The following is a 27,013-nucleotide window of genomic DNA, read 5'->3' as shown; positions in this document are numbered from 1 at the left end:
GGGCCGGCTTTGGGGTCTTATATATGCTCAGGCTATGCCTATTGTTAACCCGGTCTCCTGCTCAAGCTATGCCTGTGTTAACCCAGTCTCCTACTCAGGCTATGCCAGTGTTAACCCAGTCTCCTGCTCAGGCTCTGCCCAGTGTTAACCCAGTCTCCTGCTGCCTACGGATCCAGATGGAGAACTCTCAGCTCCCTCTCCAGCACCATGCCTGCCCACACACTGCCATGACGACAGTGGGCTGAACCTATGAAACCGTAAGCCAGCCCCAACTAAATGTTGTCCTTTGTAAGAGTTGCCTGGGTCGTGGTGTCACTTCACAGCAATGGAAACCCTAACTAGGACAGATGTATTAAAGGCTCTAGATACATCTGGAAGTCTTAGCTGGGTTTAGAGATGGGGCTGGCACAACCTACAGAAGGAAGGACTCCTGGGGACAATTCAGTAATCTCCCCTCTCCTGCTAAGGACAGTGGGAGTAAGGCCTAAGGCTCCGTCACTCAGGAGGGCACCTCAGTCACAGAGTGAGTGAGACTGAGGCCACCCCGGGGCCATCTGTGTGCTGATGTCACTGCCCTACCCGTAGACCCTCATCTGGCTCTGGAAACTCTGCCCCCAAACGAACACTCCGTTAGCCCTGCTGCAATGTCTTAGGGTTGTCATCGTTGTGATGAAACACCATAACCAAAGAGCAAGTTGGGGAGGGAAGCTAACACTTCCACAGCACTGTTCATCATTGAAGGAGGTCAGGACAGGAACTCAAGCAGGACAGGAAACCTGGAGGCAGGAACTGATGCAGAGGCCATGGAGGGGTGCTGCTTGCAGGCTTGCTCCCCGTGGCTTGCTCAGCCTGCTTTCTTATAGGACCCAGGACCACCAGTCCAGGATGGCCACACCCACAGTGGGCTGGGCTCTCCCCCATCACTAATTAAGAAAATGCTTTACAGCCTGATCTTATGTGTTCTCTCTCTCTCTCTCTCTCTCTCTCTCTCTCTTTCTCTCCTCTCTCTCTCTCTTCCTTCCTTTCTTTCTAAGATTTATTTATCTTATATATGTGAGTACACTGTTGCTATTTTCAGACACACCAGAAGAGGGCATAAGATGCCATCACAGATGGTTGTGAGTCATCATGTCATTGCTGAGATTTGAACTCAGGACCTCTGGAGGAGCATCTAATGCACTTAAGCACTGAGCCATCTCTCCAGCCCTTGGGGGTATGAATCGAGGTTCCCTTCTAACAGATGACCCTAGCTTGTGTCAGCTTGACCAGCACAGGGACGAAGGGCCTGGGACTTTTCTGGCCACCTTGAGGATCCCTTCTTTTTTGAGATTAAGATCTCGGTCCTAAGTCCTTTGCCTGAGCCTGTTCACAAAGGAGAGTCTCTTCGGTGAGCAGGCTTGTGACGTACGTCATGAGTTTATACATGCTAAACCATCGCTTGGCCTGGGGGCTCATGCCATCGCTGCTGAAGGCATATTGCCTCTGGGTCTTGGATGATGAGCTGGCAGTAATGGGCAGGAAAGGATATCTATGAGAAAATGCTAGTCCAATGTTCAGTGTCATGAGCTAATTTGGTTGAAAATAAGGCGAAGCTTCCCATCCCCATTGCTGGGTAAATACCACACTGGGAGGGTCAGAGTGAGGTTGCTCTGGCTGGTCTTCAATAGCTTCATGAGTATCATCCCCTAAGTCTGCCCAAGTTGGTGCACGAAGAACCGACCATGCGGAAGACGGGATGAGCTGAGTCAGCGTTGAAGTCATCACTCACTTCTCCTCCCGGCAGAGCCACACGTGTTCCTGTAGCTGCATGCCCTGTGCCACGTCAAAGTCATCGGTCATCCGGCAAAGGCCCCTCGTATCTCCAGGCACAGCACGCGTGTTTCCATGAAGAAATCACAGGATGTTCATCAAGCAGATTCTCTATTATGATCACCTCCGTCGCAGCCAGGAAAGGCTCCAGGATACAGCTATCTCCTTGTCAAGGTGGGGCCTTGCAGGGGGACAGTGTCTCCTCCAGGGCTCAAGGCTCACGGCTCTGCATCGCTGGGATAAATTTAGCTGTGAGATAAGAGAGTCCGTGTGAACCATTTAGCCTACTGCTGGGTACCCGAGGGATGCAAATGAATGGCAGCCATAGTGTTTACTCACAGACGTGTGTGTTGTCTGTCCCACCTGCTTGACAATGTGACGATGTTGCATTTTGTGATGAGCTACAATCCTCAAATCTAGCCACTAGCTGAGGAAGAAAGATGTGCCCATTAATTCTAAAATCAGTGCAGAGCAGTATGTAATGGTCATCAACATCCAAATTGACTTCTATTTCTTCTACTTCCTCCTCCTCTTCCTCTTCCTCTCCCTCCTCCTCCTCTTCTCTTCCTCTTTTTTTTTTTTTTTTTTTTTTTTTTGTTTTTGTTTTTCGAGACAGGGTTTCTCTGTGTAGCCCTGGCTGTCCTGGAACTCACTCTGTAGACCAGGCTGGCCTCGAACTCAGAAATCTGCCTGCCTCTGCCTCCCAAGTACTGGGACTAAAGGCATGTGCCACCACCATGCCCAAGTTCTTACAGATAATTTACATTTTATTTATTATTATATCTTATTATTTTATGTGTGGCTATTTTGCCTACATGGATGTCTTTATACCACACATGTGCCCAGGACCCTGGGAAGCCAGAAGAGGGATATTGAGTCTGGAGTTACAGGTAGTTGAGAGCTGCCATGTGGGTTCAGGAATTGAACCTGGGTCCTCTAGAAGATCAACAGCCAGTGCTCTCAACCACTGAGCCATTCCCCCAGCTCCTTCTATTCCATTTTATTTTTTTTTAAGTAGTCAAGATATTATTATGGCATGAGCTATGTTCCTTGAAAAATTACTATGTCAAAGCCCTTTATAATCCTCAGAGAGAACCGACCCACAACACCTTGACCTTGAGTCTTTGGCTTTCAACACCTTAGTGTAATTTCTGTTCTTTAAGCCATCCAGCTTCTGGGGTTTTATTACAGCCACCCCAGCAAACCTAATACACCCATAAAATTGCTTTTGTGACTCACTATTGGGTTGTAACCTCAAGTTCTCACACCATACAGGTTTTTCCCCCTCCTAATGGTGTCTCTCATTTCTGCAATCTTTGTAGACACCGGGTGGGATTGCAGGGCCTGAGGGAGGTGAAACAAGGAAGTGTCAGGCAGGTGGGTGTCATCAACGGAAGCTGGCCTGACCCTACAGTTACACAATCTGAAGTGAGCATGCCCAAGTCACCTCACGTATCCCAGTCTCCTCTGAGGTACGTGCAACCATCCCCCACATCACAGGGACACCCGAATCGTCCCACTTTAGAGACAGTCACGGGTCTCCAAAGTAGAATTGGACATACCTCTAAACCCTGGGTTCTCCTGTGACATCTGTGTCTCCACACGATCGGACAGAAAGGAAGATGAAGTGTTGGTTTTCTTCTGACGCTTGTTTAGTAGATACCATGCGAGCCAAAGCCGAGGCGGCAGCCTCTCCTCTCTCTCTTCATGCCTATTCTTGGACTCGCACTTCCGGAGATACCCTGACGGCAGGGTCTGGCTACCATCTGTGGACATTCACCTGTGCGGTGGGCACCTGGAAGCACACAGGTGTGTGCCATGAATTCACCTATGCGTATACCTCAGTGTAAGCATTACCTGCTGGACCAGTCTCTGGGCAGACTCCTGTCTGCCGTCTCCACCCCTGCTCTCTTTCTCTTCCACTCTCTGCCTTACAGGCCCAGGACATTCATAAAGGAACACACCTCTTCTGGGTTCTGCCTTTAAGGTGACAGCATTACCCTCCCACAACCCAGGAACCTTTGGGTAAGATGGAGAGCTGTCTTAGTCAGGGTTTCTATTCCTGCACAAACATCATGACCAAGAATCAAGTTGGGGAGGAAAGGGTTTATTCAGCTTATACTTCCACATTGCTGTTCATTACCAAAGGAAGTCAGGACTGGAACTCAAGCAGGTCAGGAAGCAGGAGCTGATGCAGAGGCCATGGAGGGATGTTTCTTACTGGCTTGCTTCCCCTGGCTTGCTCAGCCTGCGCGCTCTCTCTCTCTCTCTCTCTCTCTCTCTCTCTCTCTGTTTTTTGGATTTGGTTTCTCTGTATAGCCCTGGCTGTCCTGGAACTCACTCTGTAGATCAGGCTGGCCTCGAACTCAGAAATCTGCCTGCCTCTGCCTCCCAGAGTGCTGGGATTACAGGCGTGTGCCACCATTGCCTGGCCAGCCTGCTCTCTTATAGAACCCAAGACTACCAGCTCAGAGATGGCACCACCCACAAGGGGCCCTCCCCACTTGATCACTAATTGAGAAAATGCTCCACAGCTGGATCTCATGGAGGCACTTCCCCGACTGAAGCTCCTTTCTCTGTGATAACTCCAGCCTGTGTCAAGTTGATACACAAAACTAGCCAGTACAATTGACCCCTTGTCAACTTGACACACAAACACATCACTATTAAGCCTCAACCCTTACTTTCTTATTCATTCCCAAGATCTAAATAACTTTAAAAGTACCACAGTCTTTACATATTAAAAGTTCAATCTTTTTAAAATGTCCAATATATTTTAAAATACAAAGTCTTTTAAAAATTCAAAGTCTCTTAACTGTGGGCTCCACTAAAATACTTTCTTCCTACAAGAGGGAAAAATATCAGGGCACAGTCACAACCAAAAGCAAAAACAGACTCTAACCGTCCATTGTCTGGAATCCAACTCACAATCTTCTGGGCTCCTCCAAGGGCGTGGGTCACTTCTCCAGCTCTGCCCTTTGTAGTACACAGCTTATCCTCTAGGCTCCAGCTGCCTGTACTCCACTTCTGCTGCTGTTCTTGGTGGTCATCTCATGGCACTGGCATCTCCAAGAACACTGCTGTCTTCCGCTGTAACTAGGCTTCACCAATAGCCTCTCATAGGCTCTCTTCATGGTGCCAAGCCTCAACTCCTATGCATGACGTCTTCAGTCCTGGGCCATCAATTGCAACTTAGAACCTTCACCAATGGCCTTCCGTGGCCTCTCACAGTGCCAAGCCTCAGCTGCTCTTCATGACCCCTTCATGCCTTCAAAACCAGTACCACCCGGGTGACTCTTACACATTACCAAGTCCAGCCACAGCACAAAGTACAACTGTGGCTATCTCTGGCACACAGCTTCTGTACTCTCAGAAAACACTTCCCAGAAGATTTCATCTCAGTGATGCTGGTCTCTTCTTAATCACCACTAATTTCTTAGCTCCAGCTGACCAGCATCAATAGTCCCAGTAACACAAAGGTTTGCTTTAGTGGTTCTGGTATCTTGTTAATCACAGCTGATTCTTCAGCCCCAGCTAACCAAAACCACAGAATCTTCACAATCAAAACAGGGTCCTGATAAGAGTCTTTAATCTTCCCTCTGAAATTTCACAAGCCAGGCCTCCATCTTCTATGCTGTTCTCAACATTATCTTCCAAGCTCCTACACAGAGCTCTTAACACTGAATAGATCGTCTAGCCCAAAGTTCCAAAGTCCTTCCACAGTCCTCCCCAAAATATGGTTTGGTTGTCACAGGAATAGCCCACTACGCTGGTACTAATTTGCCTTAGTCAGGGCTTCTATTCCTGCACAAACATCATGACCAAGAAGTAAGTTGGGGAGGAAAGGGTTTATTCAGCTTACACTTCCACATTGCTGTTCATCACCAAAGGAGGTCAGGACTGGAACTCAAACAGGTCAGGAAGCAGGAGCTGATGCAGAAGCCATGGAGGGATGTTTCTTACTGGCTTGTTCAGCCTGCTCTCTAACAGAACCCAAGACTACCAGCCCAGGGATGGCACCACCCAAAAGAGGCCCTCCCCAACCTTGATAACTAATTGAGAAGATGCCCCACAGCTGGATCTCATGGAGGCACTTCCCCAACTGAAGTTCCTTTCTCTATGATAACTCCAGCCTGTGTCGAGTTGACACACAAAACCAGCCAGTACAAGAGCTTTCTGGGGTGTTTTTCACATAATATTTATTCTGAGCCATAAAAGCAGTCTGGGACTTCCAGTCTGGGACTGGAGAGATAGTTCAGTAGTTAAGAGCTCTGGCTGTTTTTCCGGAGGACCTGGATCTGATCACCAAGACTCACATGGTAATTAGAACACAATCATCTGGAATTCTGATTCCAGGGGATGCAATGCTCTCCTCTGACCTCCGAGAGCACCAGGCATGCACATGGTACACGTTCATGCAGACAGTATATCTATATACATTAAAAACCATCCATCAAATGTTATCCTTTGGGTTGGGGGAGGGTGTGGCTCATTTGCCAGCATCCCTGCCTGACGTGCAAAAAAGCCCCGGGTTCAGTTCTTAGCATCACAAGCCCTATTGCTGTTTGTTGCATATTTCTAAGCCTGGAACTCGGGAGGTAAAGTCAGGAGGGTGAAGTTCAACCTTGTCCTTGATTACAGGGCAATTTCAGGGCCATCCTGGGCTACATGACCCTTGTCTCAACAACAGCATTGACAACCAAAGCCCAACCAAGTAGTAGAGCAACAGAGAGAACAAAAGTGCCCAGTGTTGCTGTGTACTAGGTGACAGTGTTACTCTAAGCCTTTAGCTATGGTTATATTCTGTTCCCACAACCCCACAGCCCAGGCCCTGCTGTGTGCTCCATCTTACAGATAATGAACCAGCCAATTTTGCAGTTAGCATCTTTGGCAGGACTTGAACACAAATAGGCCTTGGTCAAATAGGCCGAGCCCATTACTATGTTATATGTATATGTGCAGTTTGCTCTGGCAACCGGGTGGATGGAAGCAGGTTCTGTCTACAGTGCCCACGGGTGTGCAGGGGAGGAATTAGTTCAGGCACCAGGGGGCGCCATAAGCCTGGCTTTTGCTCTTCAGCCCAACCCTGAGAGGCAAGAAAGCCATAAATTCCAACTTGACACAGAGCCACCCTCAGACCATCCCTCCACACACTCGACTTTCAGGTTTGATCTTTTGTTATCCTCCCCAGCAAAAACTACCGGACAGTCCTCTGGTTATGATGGTGATTCAGAGTCAGAGCAAAGGGTGTGTGTGTGAGACTCTAAGTGGCTCTGAGGGCTGTCATGTGTGAGAGCTGCTGCTACATGTGTGTGAAGCACAGACGCCGGTGTGTGTGTGTGTGCTCGCGCGCGCGTGCGCGCGGGTGCGTGCATAGGTTCTTGTGGCTAGAGAAATTGCACATATTGTTTTGGGGTGTGTCTCAGTGTTTACCTCAGAAACAGATAGGAACTTGGCCAAGGTTGCACAGCATATCCGCATTCACATTTGGCACCCTATGAATATTCTGGCGGCCTCAGTGGCTCTCACTGGGGCTGGGCTGTGGTATCCCGACGGATTCCCCTTCCTCCAAGCGACTCCCGACTCCCGGAGTCTTCCAGAATTCGGAGCTAAGGGTTCCCCTCCCCCCACTTCCTCCCTACCATATCACGGGACTTCTAAGGCGTTCCCGCCTTGCAAGGAGGTGAACCTAGTTGTGCTGGGCCTCAGGCGCCCAGCTGCTTTTCTGGGTCTCCACTGGGAGCCGCATATAACCCAGATGCCCCACAGCACAGTCGCCCCAGAGGCCCCAACCTCTGGCCCGAAGAAAGTTTGTGTGGTAGCTAGGCAGTTTGGGGTGGCATGCCTCTGCCAGATATTAGGCAACTTTTCCGAGGGGTGGGGAATAGATCAGTGCTAATGGGATTAGAGTGAGGGTCAGCCTCCCTCCAGTGTGGTTCAAAGGAGCTCCAGCTTTGCCCCCCCCCTACTACGTGCTTCCCCACCGGGTACATACATGATCACCCCACTTTCTTCCTCTTCCTCCTCCAGCCCACTTTCTCTTCTCTGTGTCGTCAGAGCGCCAGGGAGGGACCTGGGCAGACAGAGAAGCCGGAAACAGCAGGCCGGGGCAGCCAGGGTTTACAGTGAAGAGGAAGGCCGGGAGACGAGTGCGTGCGCGCGTGCCTCTGTGTGTGTGTGTGTGTGTATGCGCGCGTGCGCGCGTGCCTGTGTGTGTGTCTGCACACATTGAGTTTTTAGGGCCAGCCCAGAACCCGCTGGACAGACCTACAGACCCATGGGGCTTGGTAGCGCCCTCTAAGAGAGGGAGAAGATAGCAGCGGGGCTGCCGAGGTGAGGGGATGTCTACGAGTAGGGAAGGTTGTGGGGGGGCTTTGATGAACCACGAGGGATGGATTTTCGGGGCCTCTCGGATCCTCCCCCCTGGGCGGGGCAGTTGGTCCCCTGGAAATTGTTTCATCTGGGCTTAGCTGATGGCCCTGGGTTTTGGCAGTTTCCAACTTTCGAAGGACTCGGGTGGGTACAGGCCTCCACATTCCCGTCCCTAATGTGTTGCGTCACTTTCCCCAATCCTCAGCCAGCCCTGCATCTCTTGGGACTTGGGACAGTCGCTGGGCAGAGGGCAAGGAGGGTCGGTCCTCTGGGTTGGGGGACATGGCTGCCCCTCCCTAGAAGTTGATGCTCCAGGGTCCCGAGCCTGTCTAACCTCTAGCTGCTGCCTGCTAAAGGTTCCTACTCAGGGTGTGGCTGGAGGGTGAGAGGGACCCAGATGTAGACCTCATGGCGCCCCAGAAGAGGGGGACTTTCCCCCCTCACACTGCTTGCTTAGCCGCAGTAAACCCTGAGATTTCCCCGTGGGAGGGCGGCCGGCTGGGGGTTAACCCTCCTCGTTCTGACCTGGCTCCACCTCCCCCACCGCCACCGTCATACACACACACACACACACACACACACTTGACAAGTCGGGGAAGCTCTTGACTTTTGATATTGGGGTCACACGGTCAGCAGACTCGGAATGCAGGAGTGGAGGGGATAAAACTTAGGCCACCCATTTTAGAAACCCATCTGGGTAGTCGGGCTTCCCCGCCGGCGGGCAGGGAGGGGGAGTCTGGAAGGGAAAGCTCGCCCCGCCTCTGGCAGTGTGGCTCCGCCTTCCCTCCCAAGGGGACTGATCGCAAATAACGTCGGCGTCCTGGCCTGACCTATAGACCCTGCACCGTTACCGACTGCTCAGGAGAGAAACGGGGCTTCATGGCGTCCGGGGAGGGAGGGGGATGAGACTTGAGTCACTCTGCAGGGAGATTTAGAGGAATTGGGAGGTGCTCGTGGCTTGGCGGTGCCGGTCCCCAGTAGAGTTAGGATAGGGCCAAAGGTCTGGAATCTGAACATTCCAGAGACTGGGAGGAAGAGGGCACAGGATCCTCTCTTAAATTTGAAAATACGCTGAATGTGGCTCCCCGGGGTGCCCCACCCAAAGGGGTAGACAGTTTTAGAGCAAAGTCTGATTGGAGGACCCTAAGCTAGAGTTGAGGACTCTGCCTTTGGGAGTAAGAACTCAAGGAGTGGGTGAGCGAATTGGCAAGATGGTTAAGGGTAGGAGATGTCCTGTAAAGAGGACTCCTTCTCTTCTGTGTGGGAGTCCTGGGGGAGTTAGGAGGCTCCGAAGGCAGGAGGAATTGGGGAGACCCAGGGAGTTTCCATCCTACCTTCCTCCTCCTCCTTTCTCTGAGGCCATTATGAGAAACAAACTGAGAGCCATCTCCCCCCACCCCGCGCCAACCACTGCTCTACCCAGCCCACTCTGACACCCCCAACCTCCCCCACCCCCCAACTCCCCCCACCCCCCACCAACCACTGCTCTACCCAGCCCACTCCGAACCCCCCCCCAGAGACTTGGGAGCCAGAGCTCTGCTCCTTGCCGCCCCCCCTTCAGGCTGATCAACCCCCATTGCTTCTCTGATCTTCCCCCTCTTTCCCCCCTCTCAGCTCCTCCTGTCTATCTTTAAGGTGATGGGGTCCCTGAGTTGGAGGAAATTCTAACCGCACAGTACAGTGATTAATCCCAACCATGAGTAAGAGCCTGATTACTAACTCCTTGCCCAGTGGCCTTCCTTGTACAAGTTAACCTTCTGAGCCTTAATTTCTTCATCTAGGAAAAGGGATAATTGTATACTTAAAAATAGGGTTGGAGAGATGGGTCAGTGGTTAAGAGCATTGGCTGCTCTCCCAAAGGACCTGGATTTGATCCTCCTACACCCCCCACCCCTGCCTGCATGACAGCTCACAACTGTCTATAACTCCAGTTCTAGAGGCACAGATACACACAGGCAAAACCATTAAGATAATAAAAAGCTAGAAAAAATATTGTGAGGGGGCAGAGATGTAACTCAGGGATTGAACACTATGTAGCATGCATGAGGCCCTGGGCTTCTTCCCTAGCGACACACACACATATGCACACACACACAGAAATACACATGTGTACACACTCATGTGACCACACACACATGTGGGTGCACACACACATGCATGCACGTGCACAGACACACACACACACACACTCACAACACACCATTGTTGCTGGGGTCTAATGATCTAAGGTATTGAGTATGGTATACCTGTTATGGAATAGTGCATAATGACTAGTAGGCATTGCTGCTCTACCACCATCTTAGCCACTTAGCCTGGTGACTTTTGCAGTGTTGGGCATACTGAACTCACAGTTTCACAAATACTAGGCAGGCACTCTGCCACTCAGGTGTCTTTCTAATTGCCACACAGGGTCTTAGAACTTTGAAAGGTTTCAAGGACACCTTGGGGGGTCAGAAGGCAGGGAGAGAGAAAGTAAATCCAGCAGAATTCCTGCCATTCACAGAGTGATTGCTGCTTCATACCCTGTCCCCATCTATGGTCTGTTCTCCGTGGTATCAGTTTCCTGCAGCCAGCCACACTCCGAGAAAATTGAAATAGAAAATACCAGAAAAAGGAATACATAGATTGTTAAACAACTCTTGTGACAGTAGGTTGTATAATGTATTTATGATTATTGTTGTTGGTCTCTGTGTGCCCGATTTACGTAGTAAGATTTTCATAGATATTTATGGGGGAAAATGTAGTAAACGCAGGGATAGATGCTGCAGGCTGTCTCCGAGCCCTATCCATGGTCTCAGGTTAAAATGATGTCCTGTGTACTCTTTTTTCAGTCACTGGTGTCACATGGATTAAAATCTAAAGTTGGAGTCAGGTGTGGTGGTGCAGTAGCCCCAGCCCTTGGGAAGTGGGAAAAGAGGATCAAGAGTCTGAGGCTGACCAGTCATTGTGGTGCATGTCTTTAATTCTAGCAAGCAGGAGGTGGGGGGGGGGGGTGGGGGGGATGGGGGGGTCAGTACATGAGGCTGAATGTCTCAGCTTGTCTTCAGTATACACTGGAATCCTGAAGAAGTCGGTGCTAATGCCAGTGAAGGTAAGGGCTGGCTATTGAGAGTGAGAGCAAGCCGGCAGATAGGGCAAGCCTCCTCCTTCCCTGCCCTTTATGTAGGTTCCAAGCAGTTTTCTCTGAGTTCAAGGCCAGCCCAAGCTACACAGGGAATCCTCAGAGCACTTGCCTACCACATCCAAGGCCCTGATTTGTTCACAGCACCTCTAAAGATTGAAATTGTTTAGTGCTTTCAAGTGTTTAGAGACAGCAAGGGGATGGCGCCATGCACCTGAATCTCACTTGAGAGGCAGAGAAGCAAGGATTCCTTGAGTTCAGGAGTTCAACGGCGGCCTGAGCCACATAGCCAGAGAATCTCGGAGCAAAACATTTAGAAGGTGCCCTATTCAATCTTCTTTTTCATGATAAGAAGATCAAACTTCACAGAGTACAGTCTTTATACCACGCTCCCCCACCCTACCCCCCAGAACCAGACCAGGTCCCGAGCTACAGCGGAAAGCACCTGTCTTCACGGAGCCTGCTCCTTCCCTTCTGTCTTATGTCCTCCTGTCCCCTCTCTGACCTGGCCGCAGCCCTTCAGCTTGATCATGTCTACCACTGAAGGTTTTGCCCTGTTTCAGACACTGGCCGAGGGAGCCTGTGGCTTAAGATGCCCTGGAAGTGGGTATAATCAAACAATGGAAGGAGAATATTGTGATACTCCACATCCGCTCAGCTCCCTGGGACTTTAGCTTGAGCCATGAGAAACTAGAAAGAGCCAGACGCTCTGCAAAGATCCAGCATTCTAAGCCCAGCAAGACTGAAGGAGGTTCTTAGCAAGAGCATCTATGTGGAGGGGCTGCGGCTGTCCCAGAAGGCAGGCTGCTTTCTTGGGGGCCTTGCTGAGAGCCTTGTTCTTCTTCCCCAGGCACCCTGCATATCCTAGATCATGTCTCTGTGGAGTCTAATTTCCAAGATGTCCCCAGAAAAACTGCAACGGCTCTATGTCGACTTTCCGCAACACCTGCGGCATCTCCTGGCTGACTGGCTGGAGAGCCAGCCCTGGTGAGTCTTGCTCCATGTCTTCCCCTCTTTTGAGAGCTCTTGTTGCTAGGAGAATTCACAATCGAGGACTTAGTGTGTGTCTAATGGCCTAGACTTGGTGGGCTGTAGTTGACTGTTCTTCCAGAGGTCCTGAGTGCAATTCCCAGCAACCACATGGTGGCTCACAACCATCTGTAATGGGGATCCGATGCCCTCTTCTGGTGTATCTGAAGACAGTTACAATGTACTCATATAAATGAAATAAATCCTAAAACAAACAACAACAACAAAAAACAAACAAGCAAAACAAACAAACAAAACAAAAAAGGGATGTCAGGGCTGAAACAGAAGCAACTTTTCTTACAAGCCAGCAGAGTAGGGGGCAGGTGTCATAACCTGCCTAGATAGAGAAGGAGAGGGAAAAGGAGCCTGGCCCCCTTGCTATAAGTTTCAGAAGCATTAAAGAAGCCCTGGCCCGAAGCATCCTAATCCTACTGTCCCCACAGGGAGTTCCTGGTGGGTTCGGATGCTTTCTGTTACAACATGGCTAGTGCCCTACTTTCTGCCACGGTCCAGCGTCTTCAGGCCTCTGCAGGAGAGCAGGGGAAAGGAAGCAGCATCTTGCAACACATCAGCACCTTGGAGGTAGGGCAAGACTTGGAAGGGAAAGGGTTGGGATGGGTCATGGTAGAGCTGGAGTGATCACTGGATATGGGAAGAAAACTGGTCACATGGTAGACGCTGAAAGCAATTGCTATTCCTGTGGTTAGGTGCTAGCTGGCAAATCGGTTTTTAAAACAAGCAAATGTATGAAACTTGAGAGTCTATGGTTATGCTCTCTAACAGTGTATACATGAATGGGGACAAGGAATTAGAAGAGGGAGGGGGCATGGGTAAGGGAGGCTAACAGTTGATTACTTTCACTTCTATAGAGCATCTATCAGAGGGACCCCCTGAAGCTGGTGACCACCATCAGACAAATACTTCAAGGGGAGAAAAAAGCTGTTATAGAAGAGGTACTGTGCTACCCACTTCCCGTGTGTATTAGTCAAGGTTCTCTGGAGGAATAGAACTTACAGAATGAACACACACACACACACACACACACACACACACACACACGGTTTATTAGAATGGTGTATAGGTTCTGGCCCAGCTAATTTGGTAGACAATGGCTGTCTACCAAATAGAAGGACCAAGAGTCCAGCAGTTGTTCAGTACATGAGGCTGAATGTCTCAGCTTGTCTTCAGTATACACTGGAATCCTGAAGAAGTCGGTGCTAATGCCAGTGAAGGTATGGGCTGGCTATTGAGAGTGAGAGCAAGCAGGCAGATAGGGCAAGCCTCCTCCTTCTGTGCCCTTCATATAGGTTCCAAGCAGAAGGTGTGACTCAAATTAAAGATGGGCCTTTCCATTTCAAAAGACCTGGATTAAAGATGCATCATTCCTAATCCCAGCATTTGGGAGCCAGAGGCTGGTGGGTCTCTGAGTTCCAGGCCCTCCTGGCTGCAGAGGGAGTTCCAGGACAGCCAGGGTTGCACAGAGAAACATTGTCTCGATAAACAAAAACAAATGAAAAGATGTATCTTTCCATTTCAGTAATCTGGAATAGGTGTGGGTCTTCCTACTTGAAATGACTTAAGAAAAAAATCCTTTACAGGTGTGCATACTCATTTGAGTTTTAGTTCCAGATATAGTCAAGCTACAACTAAGAACAGCCATCACAAGTCCACACCCTGTCAATTTGTCACCTCCTTAGGTCATGCTTAATTTCCAAATGAAAACAATAACCAGGTCATAATTATGCCTAATATAACTATCCAATGTGTAATCTCAAACACATTGTATACTTAAAATAGTGGCAATGTGCCTTAAGGAATATTCTTTTAGTATCTTAAACTTAAATATTACAACCACTGATACTCTCTTAGTTGATGTTACAATACATGATAAAGAAATCAAGGGAAGAAAACACAAATACCTGCACAAACACATTTTGAACAAAATATGATAGAAATATTCATGTCAATTATAATTCTTTTTGTATCTCATCACCTGGCTTTAGCTGTTTTTTTTAAGGTGATTTGTTTTATGTACAAATATTGTTTTGTTTTGTGTTTTGCTTGCATGTATGTCTGTGTGAGTGTTGGATCTCCTGAAACTGGAGTTACAAAAAATTGTGATCTGAGCCGGGTGGTGGTGGTGCACGCCTGTAATCCCAGCACTTGGGAGGCAGAGGCAGGCAGATTTCTGAGTTCGAGGCCAGCCTGGTCTACAGAGTGAATTCCAGGACAGCCAGAGCTATACAGAGAAACCCTATCTAGAAAAAACCAAATCCAAAAAAACAAAACACAAACAAACAAAAAGTTTCAATCTGCCATGTGGGTGCTGGGACTTGAACCTGGGTCCTTTGGAAGAGCTGCCAGTGCGCTCTACCACTGAGCCATCCCTCCTCCCCCTTAGCTGGTATTTACAACCTTCCCCTACTACCCATTCTGTATTTCTTCGACTTTTAGCAATCACCTCAGCAGGTCTTGGCATTTGTCCTGGAGGACTGACCCATATCTTTGTTTCCAAAGGGTCTGTGCGCTTTGTTTTTCTTTCTGGGTTAGGTTGTTGTAATTTCCCACTGACTTAATCACAGGAAATGGTAGCACCAAGAAATGCCTTAAAGCAGCAGTTCATAACCTGTGGGTCACGACCATCGGAAAACACCTATTTCTGATGGTCTTAGGAAATGAGACACTGGCTCAATAACGCAATGACAGTTATGAAGTAGCAGTGAAAATAAATTTATAGTTGGGGTTCCTAAGACCATCAGAAATATGTTTTCTGATGGCTGCACCCGCAGATTGGGAACCAATGCCCTAAAGGATCTCCTGCACTCCAAGCATAATCTCTCTTACCTCCATTGTAGAGAAGCAATCCAATTTCCCCATGGTAATCTGCATCAGTCACCCCTCCTAACACTGTTATCCTTTCTTAGTCTATGGGCTTCAGGGCATCAGAAACCCCAAGTGGCCAGGGGGATGTCTGAGCTTCCAGTGCAACAGAGTGTTTGTGTGTCTCCTGGAAGGAGTGCTCCCTCCTCTGGAACAAAAACTCCTAGGCTAGCAGAACTTAAAGTTGCAGGGAACAGGAAACAAAAATATCTCTAGTAGGTCACTAGGGGTGGTAGTGGGTGGAACTATTTCTTTCTTCTACCCCTTGATTCCTGGACCTATAGATCGTAGTCCAAGCCATGAAAACCTAGGAAAAATTTAAACTCAGGACTCAGGACCCAGGATAACCAAAGGAAGTAGTTCTTGGGGTTAGAGTGAACCCCAAACCAAGGGTTTTTTTTGGGGGGAGGGTTCAGACAGCATAAGAGCTAAGGAGTTAGTTCTGCCAGGAGAAAGGTCTTTTATTATTATTATTTAATTTTTTGTTTTTTGTTTTTCCGAGACAGAGTTTCTCTGTGTAGCCCTGGCTGTCCTAGAACTCACTGTGTAGACCAGGCTGGCCTCAAATTCAGAAATCCACTTGTCTTTGCGTCCCAAGTGCTGGGATTAAAGGCGTGCGCCACCACTGCCTGGCTAGGAGAAAGGTCTTATTTTGAGGAAGTTCTGAAAGGTTTGGAAAAACTGCCGAAGGGACAAGTAAAGCAAATGGTGTAAACTTCTGTGGAGGAGTTGAGGTGGACGGTTAGAAGAGCGCACCTCTCAGTATCTCCACTCCCCACCCCCCACCTTGCAGTTCCGCCACCTGCCAGGGCCCTTCCATCGGAAACAGGAAGAACTCAAGTTTACTACAGCCCTTGGAAGACTTCAGCACCGAGTAAGGGAGACCCGGCTTCTCCGAGAATCTCTGCAGCAAGGGACCAAGACAGGACAAGGTGGGGTTCAGGGCCTGGACGCAAAAGGATTTGGGGGAACGGTTAGAAGTGATCTTTTCTTGGGTCTCTGCCTTGAGTCACACTTTTTACACCCCTGACTTCTGCCCCTGCCCTCAGTGTCTCTGCAGAACTTGATAGACACTCCTCCCAATGGCGCTGGTCCAAGTGAGGTGAGTCGCTAGTACGCCAGAGCCAGAAGTGGCCGGAAGGGCGAAGAAGGACGTGAGAGGGGATGGCAGGGAGGTGGGGAAAGTCCTGTTCCCAGGTGTCCCAGGAGAAAACAGTGGTGACCCTGGCTCAGGCTCCTTTCTGCTCATAGGACCTGGCCACGATGCTGCAGGGGACTGTGGGGGACCTGGAGGCCACCCAGGCCCTGGTGCTGAAAAGGATTCAGATTTGGAAGCGGCAGCAGCAGCTGGCAGGGAACGGCACGCCATTTGAGGAGAGCCTAGCAGGGCTACAGGAGAGGTGAGAACAGGGCTGCCAGTCAGGGAGCATGCCAGGTACGGGTACCCACTGTCTCTGCAAGATGGTACGCAGGCGCACGGGAGAGGTAGCTGAGGACGGTGGCTTTGAAGTGGAGCCAGTTGCCGCAAGGCCGTGCCCAGTGTTCACATAGATCCTTCACAAGTATCTCAGACGAGTATCTCTCATCCATCCTTCTCTCTTCAAGCCCACGCCCAAAGAAATGAGGAGGCTGGCTTGTTTGTTTTTAAGACACAGCCTCACAGTGTAAGATGTCCAGGCTGGCCTTGAACTCACTGCACACCCCCTGTCTCAGCTTCCCACATACTGGAACTATATGTGTGGGTCACCAGACTTCACTGTGGTTGGGTGATAACATTTTCCAGGTTTTCCCTAAAACACGCAGTACCTATCAGATAGTAGAACTGTGAGAAGAAACCCACCCCCTGGGCTCTCCACAGGGAGTCTGGACCCTGCCAGTGAGCTCCTTGTCTAGAGCCAGGACAGGTCCTAGAACCCCTTCTAACCCAGGCGCCTTGCAGCCACACCCACAGCCCACCCCATGCCTGCTCACACAATATCCCAGTGCTCTCCCTGGGTTTTGGGCTGAAGAAAACAACCTGCAATCTGTGCTCCCTGACAACCATCCTGGCCCCAGGTGTGAAAGCCTGGTGGAAATTTATTCCCAGCTGCAGCAGGAGATCGGGGCAGCCAGTGGAGAGCTTGAGCCCAAGACCCGGGCATCGCTGATGAGCCGTCTGGACGAAGTCCTTCGGACACTTGTGACCAGGTACGTACCATAAGCCCCTCCTTGGCTGTTAGCAGACCCCAGGGAGTGAAGGGGTTCGTAAGGATGGGCCCCAGGATCTAACACTCCTGTCTCCCTCTCACCCATCCAGCTCTTTCCTGGTGGAGAAGCAGCCCCCCCAGGTTCTGAAGACACAGACTAAGTTCCAGGCTGGGGTTCGATTCCTGCTGGGTCTGCGGTTCCTAGGCACCTCAGCCAAGCCTCCACTGGTCAGAGCTGACATGGTGACAGAGAAGCAGGCTAGAGAACTAAGCCTGTCCCAGGGGCCTGGGGCTGGAGTGTAAGTGGAGACCGGCCCTGGGTTGGAGAATGGCCTGATGGTGAGAGGAGTTGGGAGGCTGGCTTCATGAAGAGTGGAGCTTAGGGAAAGAGACCTCTGGAGCGGAGAGACTCTGGACTCTGACTAGTTACGGCAGAGGAAGGGAAGGGATCCGTTCAAGGGGCGTCATCAGGATTTGGATTTGGCCAAGATGAAGACGTGTCTCTCTCTCTCTTTCTCTCTCTCTCTTTCTCTCTCAGATTTATTTATTTATTTAGTTAGGTTTTTTTTGTTTGTTTTTTGTTTTTTTGTTTTTTGTTTTTTTCGAGACAGGGTTTCTCTGTATAGCCCTGGCTGTCCTGGAACTCACTCTGTAGACCAGGCTGGTCTCGAACTCAGAAATCTGCCTGCCTCTGCCTCCCAAGTGCTGGGATTACAGGTGTGCGCCACCACCGCCCGGCTAGATTTATTTATTTATTATATGTAAGTACATACACAGTTGCTCTCTTCAGACACCCCAGAAGAGGGCACCATATCTCATTATGGATGGTTGTGAGCCACCATGTGGTTGCTGGGAATTGAACTCAGGACCTTCAGAAGAACAGTCAGTGCTCTTAACTGCCGAGCCATCTCTCCAGCCCAGAAACTTCTCTCTTAAAATCCCCCAGAGAGGGGGCTGGAGAGATGGCTCAGGGGTTAAGAGCACTGACTGCTCTTCCTAAGGTCCAGAGTTCAAATCCCAGCAACCACATGGTGGCTCACAACTGTCTGTAACGAGATCTGACGCCCTCTTCTGGAGTGTTTGAAGACAGCTACAGCGTACTTACATATACTAAATAAATAAATCTAAAAAAAAAAAAAGTTAAAAACCAAACGGGTTCATTTCAGTGGGAAGACAGGTTCTTAGCATGCCGGGGGCTGGGTTCAATGCTAGCGGTATATATAAATACAGGTGGAAAGGAGGGGGACAGCAGTAGGGTCATGGAGAGCCAGGGCTGGTGACAGCAGTGGTCAGCACGATTCCCCCGTGACCCTGGCTGCTCACCTCGGACGGACGGATGGATGGACAGACAGACAGACGAGGCTGCTCAGGCTCTAACTCCCATCGCAGGGAAAGCACAGGAGAGATCATGAACAATACCGTGCCCCTGGAGAACAGTGTTCCTGGGAACTGCTGCTCCGCCCTGTTCAAGAACCTGGTGAGAGGCTGTGGGGGCTGGTGTCTGCAGACCGTGTGACTGACCCTTCTCAGAGAGGCTGTCGAGGGCTCAGAGAGGAAGCTCTCAACATCTGTGCTCTCTCCTGCTCTCCTGCACGCTCGCCCCGCAGCTCCTGAAGAAAATCAAACGCTGTGAGCGGAAGGGTACGGAGTCCGTCACCGAAGAGAAGTGTGCCGTGCTCTTCTCCACGAGCTTCACGCTGGGCCCCAACAAACTCCTTGTCCAGCTTCAGGTGGGTGCAGACCCCAGCCCTGCTGCACATGGGGAGCCACTTTTCCTTGCCCCACTAGAGCCCTGGGTCCCCCTCCTGACTGCCTCATAGCCAGTGTTTCGGGATAATACACTAGGGCCAGACTGAGGTGACAGGAACAAGACCTGGAGGGACACATCCAGGGAGCAGTGTGTGTAGCAGTCAAGGCTTGTTGTGGTTCTTGCGGCTGCTGTTGTTGTTACTGTTGTGTTCTGTTTACTTTCTTGAGGCAAGGCAGGGTCTCGTGATGTAGTCTATGCTGGCTCTAGATGCTTTTCCTTGAAATATTACCATCATTGTTGGGGGGCAGCACATGTCATGGTACACATGTGGAGGTCAGAGGATGACCCATTTTTTTAAAACTTTTTCTTTAGATTGATTTATTTATTATATGTAAGCACACTGTAGCTGTCTTCAGACACACCAGAAGAGGGCAACAGATCTCATGACAGATGGTTGTGAGCCACCATGTGGTTGCTGGGATTTGAACTCAGGACCTTCGGAAGAGCAGTCAGTCAGTGTTCTTAACCACTGAGCCATCTCTCCTGCCCCCTCTTTGGTTTTGTTTTGTTTTGTTTTGCTTTTTGGTTTTTTTGAGACAGGGTTTCTCTGTATAGCCCTGGCTGTCCTGGAACTTACTCTATAGACCAGACTGGCTTTGAACTCAGAAATCCGCCTGCCTCTGCCTCCTGAGTGCTGGGATTAAAGGCGTGTGCTACCACTGCCTGGCCTCTTTGTTTTTTTAATAGTCTTCTTCTGTAGCCCAGGCTGGCATTACACATAATATCTTGCATCAGCCTCCCAAGTGCTAGGGCTTATAGGCCTAAAGCACCAAACCCTACTCTCTAACTCTTATCAAGTGTTTTATATACATCAAGGGATCAGGGCACTATTATAAATGATATGCATGGGGCTGGAGAGATGATTCAGTGGTTAAAAGCACTGACTGCTCTTCTGAAGGTCCTGAGTTCAAATCCCAGCAACCACATGGTGGCTCACAACCATCCATAATGAGATCTGACGCCCTCTTCTGGTGTGTCTGAAGACAGCTACAGTGTACTCACATATAATAAACAAATCTTTAAAATAAATAGATGATATGCACATATACACACGAGCACATACATCAAGAACTTTTTATAGAACAGGGCACTGTTTCCAGTGATATGCAAGCACACACGGGCTGGTGGTTTTTGTCTTCGTTAGGGTTACTATTGCTATGATAAAGACTATGGGCAAAAAGCAATTTGGAGAGAAAAAGATCTATTACATCTTACTGTTCAGGTAATCCCCATTTCTGCGGGAAGTCAGGCAGGAACTCAAGCAGGGCAGGAACCTGGAGGCAGGAACTGAAGCAGAGGCCATGGAGGGGTGCTGCTCACTGGCTTGCTCCTCATGGCTTGCTCAGCTGCTTATATACACACCAGGACCTCCTGCTCAGGGGTGGCACGGCCCACAATGATCAAGGCCCTCCCACATCAGTCACTAAGGAAGAATATGCACCACAGGCTTACCTGCAGATCAGCATCATGGAGGCAGCCTCTCCTCTGTGGTTCCCTCTTCTCAGATAACCCTAGCTCGTGCCAACAAAAACCCAACCAGGACATGTTTCTAGATAACACCATAAGATAGGCACTATGGCTACCCTCAGTTTACTGATAATGACCTTGGGTCATAGTCTAGGTTCAGTCGTTTGCCCGGGTCATTCAGCCTCTAGGCACTGGGACCTGTTTGAGACTGAAAGTCTGCCTTCCTAGCATTGAGCTGTGACTGCTTCTCTACACTGATGCCCTCACCGCATCTCACATGTCCAGTAATGCGCCACCAACCTTTGACTATGCCACGTGAACTAAGGGCTCCCCAGTACCCTGGAGTAGCACCTAGCTCTCTGAGGGCACTCCTGACTCCAGCAAGGGGAAACTTCTCTCTTCACCCCGTAGGCCTTGTCTCTACCCTTGGTGGTCATTGTCCACGGCAACCAAGACAACAACGCCAAAGCCACCATCCTGTGGGACAATGCCTTCTCAGAGATGGTAAAGAAAGACCCAGAGTGGGAGACAGGGACAGGGTGGGTTCTTCTGTGGTAAGATAAGGGACTGTCCTGGCTGGTGGGCGGCAGGCATGTTAAGTTGCATAAGTCTTTCTTGTGGGCCTGTCTTTGTGCTTCTACCTATGCTGGTCCTAAGAGCGGTCACACCATGACACCACAGACAGTGACTGAGAGATCATGATGTCTGTGAGCTGGGAAGAGGGAAGGCCATCTGGAGGAAGGCTGGCCATGCCCCCCCCCTCCTTTTACCCAGGACCGAGTGCCCTTTGTGGTAGCTGAGCGAGTGCCCTGGGAGAAAATGTGTGAAACTCTGAACCTCAAGTTTATGGCCGAGGTCGGGACCAGCCGGGGGCTGCTACCAGAACACTTCCTGTTCCTGGCCCAGAAGATCTTCAACGACAATAGCCTTAGCATGGAGGCCTTTCAGCACCGCTGTGTATCCTGGTCACAGTTCAACAAGGTAATTCCCCTGCTTTCAGTTTCCTACCCCAGCTCTTTATCCTTGAGGCACTCAAGAGCTCCTTAGCCTCTGCTTGCTGTGTAGCTCAGGCTGTCCTCAAACTCACTAGATAGCCCAGGCTAGCCTTGACCTCACGCTCCTCCAACTTCAGTCTCCTACAGAAAGGTACAGGAATGAACCACCCTGTCCAACCTGTATTTCTGACTTTTGATATCAGCTACTGTATTTTTCTCTGTCTCCAAAGTGGCTCAGGACGGAGTCAGTTACAAGAATAGGGAAAGGAGCTCACGTCTGTGACATGACATCATCACGCACAGTCAGTCACCAAGTCAATGCTAAAGCCACTTCTCAAGGGACAATGCCTTCTCCTGCCTCCCACTTTAGGCTTTTCCTCTTTCAAACAAACAAACTGGAGGGTGGGGGAGAAGCTCCTCACGTGACCAGAGAACATATTACTGACAGAGAACAGGACAGCGGGACAATCATCTTCCTCTGGAATGGATCTTTTCCGGGCCCCACTGAGGACCGGACAGTGGCCATGAGGGTCTTGCACGCTAGGCTGCAGGCTTACGTACGCCTCCACCCTGTCCTTCACCAGCAGTGTGGACCTAAGGAAGTCACTGACCTTTCCGCTTCCATTCCATTGCTCTGATTGTTACGTGATATACGGAGAAATCAAATAAATTAATATACAGGAAAGGCTGAAGGAGTGCCCAGTGCGCTCAGGGTAAGCGGATGTCGTTGATGGGCCTCAAGTCCACTTTGGTCTTCAACCTTGATCCTCAAACTCTCGAAGGCCCGCACTTGCTCCAGCCAGCCCTCCCCTACTCACCCCTGTCCTCCTTCCTGCTTCAGGAGATCCTGCTGGGCCGCGGGTTCACTTTCTGGCAGTGGTTTGACGGTGTCCTGGACCTCACTAAACGCTGTCTCCGGAGCTACTGGTCAGATCGGTGAGTCCCTGCCTCAGGGACCAAACACCTCCGGCTCCCACTCCACACCCAGGACCCACAGCCATGTCTTCTCCCACACCCTGACCAGGCTGATCATCGGCTTTATTAGTAAGCAATACGTCACCAGCCTTCTCCTCAACGAGCCAGATGGAACCTTCCTCCTTCGCTTCAGCGACTCTGAGATCGGGGGCATCACCATTGCTCATGTCATCCGGGGTCAGGATGGTGAGTCGCCACACTCCTCTGACTCCATGCTCGCTCGGGGTTCCTGGGGGAAGGACATGCCCTGGCTCTCCTTGATGTCCACACGATCTTCAGGAAGTTCTCCCTAGAGTCTGACTTCCCAACTTCCTATGGTCTACCCTTCAACTCCTACATCAGTGGAGACGAATGGGTCCCCTTCACGCTAGCCTTCACTCTAGGTCCTCTCTCACCTGCCGTGGTGGATTGAGAGTGGATCTTGTGATGGGGCTGGGGAAAGAGAAATTTGGACAGGGGAGGGGGACCACTTAGGGTCTCATTCCTCTTGTAGGCTCCTCACAGATAGAGAACATCCAGCCATTTTCTGCCAAAGACCTGTCCATTCGCTCGCTGGGGGACCGAATCCGGGATCTTGGTCAGTTAAAAAACCTCTACCCCAAGAAACCCAAGGATGAGGCTTTCAGGAGCCACTATAAGCGTGAGTGGGCAGCTCCGAAACCTCTGGTCACCCGCTCTCGGTCTCCCTGTCCCCTCTTTTTGCCCATTGTGGTCTCTTTCTTTTCTCCCATTTTGTCTCCACGTGTCCATCAGCCACCCTCCCTCCCTCCACCTGCCCATCAACCTCCCTCCCTCCACCTGCCCATCAACCTCCCTCCCTCCCTCCACCTGTCCATCAACCTCCCTCCCTCCCTCCACCTGCCCATCAACCTCCCTCCCTCCCTCCACCTGCCCATCAACCTCCCTCCCTCCCTCCACCTGCCCATCAACCTTCCTCCCTCCCTCCACCTGTCCATCAACCTCCCTCCCTCCCTCCACCTGCCCATCAACCTTTCTCCCTCCCTCCCTCCACCTGCCCATCAACCTCCCTCCCTCCCTCCACCTGTCCATCAACCTTTCTCCCTCCCTCCCTCCACCTGTCCATCAACCTTCCTCCCTCCCTCCACCTGTCCATCAACCTCCTTCCCTCCCTCCACCTGTCTATCAACCTCCTTCCCTCCCTCCCTCCCTCCCTCCTTCCCTCCCTCCACCTGCCCATCAACCTTCCTCCCTCCCTCCACCTGTCCATCAACCTCCTTCCCTCCCTCCACCTGTCTATCAACCTCCTTCCCTCCCTCCCTCCCTCCCTCCACCTGCCCATCAACCTCCTTCCCTCCCTCCCTCCACCTGCCCATCAACCTTCCCTCCTCCACCTCCGTGACTGTGGGATACTCCACAGTTCTCCTTTCCTTCCTACCACAGCTGAACAGATGGGGAAGGATGGGAGGGGTTATGTCTCTACTGCTATCAAGATGACTGTGGAAAGGTGAGTAACAGGTTAGTGGGTGGAGACTGAGGGCCATACTTGCCAGCAGGAAGGCGTGGCCTTTGTCAGTCACGTGTGCTTTCTTCTCTCCTGTAGGGACCAGCCCCTTCCTACCCCAGAGCCTCAGATGCCTGCCATGACCCCTTATGACCTTGGAATGGCCCCTGAAGCATCCATGCAACTCAGCTCAGATATGGTGTAAGGAGCTTGAGAGACGGGAGGGGACCGGGCCTGTGTGCGGGCAGGCTTTCAGCAGAGCCGGCTGGCGAGCAAGCTGGCCTTTTCAGAGTGCAGCTGGGAGCAGACAATTTTCATTTGGGGGGTGGGCAGGGTGTGGGGTTATGAGGGAGGGTTCGCATTGGAGTTTGCTTTCTTTCCCAAGGTATCCTCCACAGTCCATCCACTCCTTTCAGAGCCTCCCCCTGGAAGACTCCATGAATGTACTGCCAACCTTTCAGGAGTAAGTCAGATCCTGTGGAGGATGCGGTGGGGCAGTATCGTATCACAAGCCGTGGGTAGCCGGGTTCCTGTGGGACCAGCAGCACAGGCTGAACCCCATCCTCTGTGTGCTTATGAAAGTGATGTCTAAGACTCAGATGGCCGGGGTTTGAGGTCCTAGCCCCCAGCAATAAGATAATAATGACTTTATGGTGAACGTTATATGAATTTATAACGTGTGTAGGCTTGAGCTGAGCAAGCTCTTACAGCAAACACTGTTAGCATATTCCCTCTCACCTATGAAATTTACTGTAACTTATTTGCTGTGTGTTTGCTGTGTTGTGGTGCTGGGGGTTAATTTAAGCTTGGGGCTAAGGACTGAACAGTGCCAAGCACATACTCTGCCACCGACTATATGCCAGCCGCCGTGCTGATTTTTATTTATTAATCTTTTGTTTTGTTTTGTTTTTTGTTCTGCTTTTGGTGGTGGTTTTTTTGAGACAGGGTTTCTCTGTATAGCCATGGCTGTCCTGGAACTCACTCTGTAGACCAGGCTGGCCTTGAACTCAGAAATCCACGTGCCTTTTGCCTCTCAGAGTGCTGGGGTTAAAGGCGTGTGCCACCACCACCACCACCACCACCACCACCACCAGGCTGAATCATTTTTTTTTTTTAATGTTGAAAATGACATAGACCAGCCAGGTGGTGGTGCACGCCTGTAATCCCAGCACTCTGGGAGGCAGAGGCAGGCAGATTTCTGAGTTCAAGGCCAGCCTGGTCTACAGAGTGAGTTCCAGGACAGCCAGGGCTACACAGAGAAACCCTGTCTCGAAAAACCAAATCCCCCCCCCCCCCCCCAAAAAAGAAAAAAGAACAAAAATGACACAGAGCTTTCCTTTCTCAGGTACCATTGGTGGTTTCGTCATCTCTCAGACACGGGCTTATCTGACTTCTGGGACTTGATGTGGGGTGGGTCGAGGAAACAGAACCGTCTCAGAGCACAGCAAAGTCTTGCTGAGGGAAGCCAGTCAGTGAGATGCTGTCAGGACTCAGTGTGGCAGCTTGGTTCCTGACTCTCATTCTCTCTCCCTCTCCCTCTCCTTCCTGCTTCCAGGCCTCACCTGCAAATGCCCCCCAACATGAGCCAGATAAGCATGCCCTTTGACCAGCCTCGCCCCCAGTAAGTGACAAAGCCACTCCTGGCCCCGCCCTCTCTGTTCTTCCCTTGCCTACCTCACCCCTCTTAATTTCCTCTTCTGACCCCTGGCAGGGGCCTGCTGCAGTGCCAGTCCCAGGAGCATGCCGTGTCCAGCCCCGAGCTTTGCTCCGACGTGACCATGGCCGAGGACAGCTGCCTAACTCAGCCCGTGGGAGGTTTCCCCCAAGGCACCTGGTGAGCGGCAACCTGGGAGCGAGGGCTGAGAAACCACTGGGCGGGGCGCTGCGCCCACTCACCTACTTCTTCCTCCTCTCTGCAGGGTCGGTGGAGACATGTTCCCTCCCCTGATGCCTCCTACTGAGCAGGACCTCACCAAGCTTCTCCTGGAGGGCCAAGGGGAGGCAGGAGGGTCCTTAGGAAGCCAGCCCCTCCTGCAACCATCTCCTTATGGGCAGTCTGGGATCTCCATGTCCCACCTGGACCTCAGGACCAACCCCAGTTGGTGATTGCAGCTGGGGAAGCCCGGAGACAGAGCCTCTTCTGTCTCTATGGACCCACTCTGGACACCTGCTCACGCAGGTGCCTCCGGTCTCCAGCTGTTCCTTGGTCAAGAGAAAAAGAACTGGCTAGGAGAGCATGTGGTGCATGGAACTGCTGTGCTCTGTCCTTCCTGCCTCATCAGCCTCACCCCCCTTTCCCAGAACTGGGTGCAAAGGGATGGGGGGGGGATGTTCAGGCTCTAATGTGATACAGGCCTCTGCACTCCTGTATCACAACACACGCGCGCACATGCATGTGTGCATACACACACACACCCAGAACTGTGTTGAGCCAGGGCTTGGGACTCAACATGCAGAAACAGACTCTGTGCCAAAGATAGAGCCCATTGAAGTTGGATTCAGGTGACTCTGGGAGAAAAAGGGGAAAGGGGGTATATGGTTTACTGGTATGGATTTTACCCAGATTAAAAACCAAAACTCCAAAGTTCCAAATTCTTGCCAAAAAGAGGCCTTGTGACATTTGAGACTGTGCATTCTAAGAGCTAAACTTGTGTGTAGCTTACTCGAGACATGTTAACCTATAGATGTCACACATCGCTGTATGACCACCCGGAACATTTATCTTCTGCTTTTGCCCGCGTGACCTTACCTATCTGGAAGGCTGAGACATTGTATAAGACAGCACCCCAGTATCATTTGGGGAGTAACCGTGTGGCTGTGACATGCATATAGCTACAGTCTGGGAGGCTTCATGCTCCCAGTGTTCCTAGAGCCTGAGTCAGGGTACAGACCTCACTGTGTGAACTC

At 50.8% G+C, this 27,013-nt stretch overlaps 1 protein-coding gene and 2 long non-coding RNA genes across 14 annotated transcripts; 1 reads left to right on the top strand and 2 right to left on the bottom strand.

Moving 5' to 3' along the window:
- Window positions 1–695: 695 nt before the first annotated feature.
- On the bottom strand, window positions 696–7,889 carry LOC127670880 (uncharacterized). 5 transcript variants are annotated; one of them, XR_007974631.1, is made up of 5 exons: window positions 7,805–7,880; window positions 4,712–5,613; window positions 3,372–3,604; window positions 2,149–2,236; window positions 696–2,058 (listed from the first exon to the last, which is right to left on the bottom strand). It is a non-coding gene; the product is annotated as an uncharacterized LOC127670880 (long non-coding RNA). The 5 variants fall into 5 exon arrangements; XR_007974632.1 differs by lacking the exon at window positions 7,805–7,880 and adding an exon at window positions 3,049–3,153 and having other exon boundaries at window positions 4,712–7,760; XR_007974630.1 differs by lacking the exon at window positions 4,712–5,613 and having other exon boundaries at window positions 7,805–7,889.
- Stat6 (signal transducer and activator of transcription 6) lies at window positions 6,906–26,762 on the top strand. 2 transcript variants are annotated; one of them, XM_052165443.1, is made up of 22 exons: window positions 6,906–6,974; window positions 12,153–12,289; window positions 12,775–12,913; window positions 13,201–13,284; window positions 16,005–16,143; window positions 16,261–16,313; window positions 16,463–16,611; window positions 17,267–17,398; window positions 17,508–17,696; window positions 18,787–18,874; window positions 19,005–19,127; window positions 21,086–21,178; window positions 21,449–21,655; window positions 22,511–22,605; window positions 22,694–22,830; window positions 23,138–23,284; window positions 24,046–24,109; window positions 24,206–24,307; window positions 24,492–24,569; window positions 25,662–25,727; window positions 25,818–25,940; window positions 26,026–26,762. In XM_052165443.1, the coding sequence occupies exons 2-22, from the start codon at window positions 12,174–12,176 to the stop codon at window positions 26,210–26,212; spliced, it is 2,511 nt and encodes an 836-aa protein (XP_052021403.1). In that variant the 5' UTR covers window positions 6,906–6,974; window positions 12,153–12,173; the 3' UTR covers window positions 26,213–26,762. The 2 variants fall into 2 exon arrangements, with proteins under 2 accessions (XP_052021403.1, XP_052021402.1); XM_052165442.1 differs by lacking the exon at window positions 6,906–6,974 and adding an exon at window positions 7,969–8,142.
- On the bottom strand, window positions 23,372–24,063 carry LOC127670881 (uncharacterized). Of its 7 annotated transcripts, none has more exons than XR_007974634.1 (4): window positions 23,835–23,898; window positions 23,721–23,780; window positions 23,563–23,656; window positions 23,372–23,472 (listed from the first exon to the last, which is right to left on the bottom strand). It is a non-coding gene; the product is annotated as an uncharacterized LOC127670881 (long non-coding RNA). The 7 variants fall into 7 exon arrangements; XR_007974637.1 differs by lacking the exon at window positions 23,835–23,898 and having other exon boundaries at window positions 23,503–23,574; window positions 23,635–23,732; window positions 23,763–23,820; XR_007974640.1 differs by lacking the exons at window positions 23,721–23,780; window positions 23,835–23,898 and adding an exon at window positions 23,983–24,063 and having other exon boundaries at window positions 23,503–23,574.
- Window positions 26,763–27,013: the final 251 nt, after the last annotated feature.

The sequence above is a fragment of the Apodemus sylvaticus genome, chromosome 20 (genome assembly GCF_947179515.1).
Source record: "Apodemus sylvaticus chromosome 20, mApoSyl1.1, whole genome shotgun sequence".
In the NCBI taxonomy this organism is placed as follows: Eukaryota; Metazoa; Chordata; class Mammalia; order Rodentia; family Muridae; genus Apodemus; species Apodemus sylvaticus.
The sequence above is the reverse complement of the archived record's forward strand: the minus strand, read 5'-3'. Positions and strand labels throughout refer to the sequence as shown.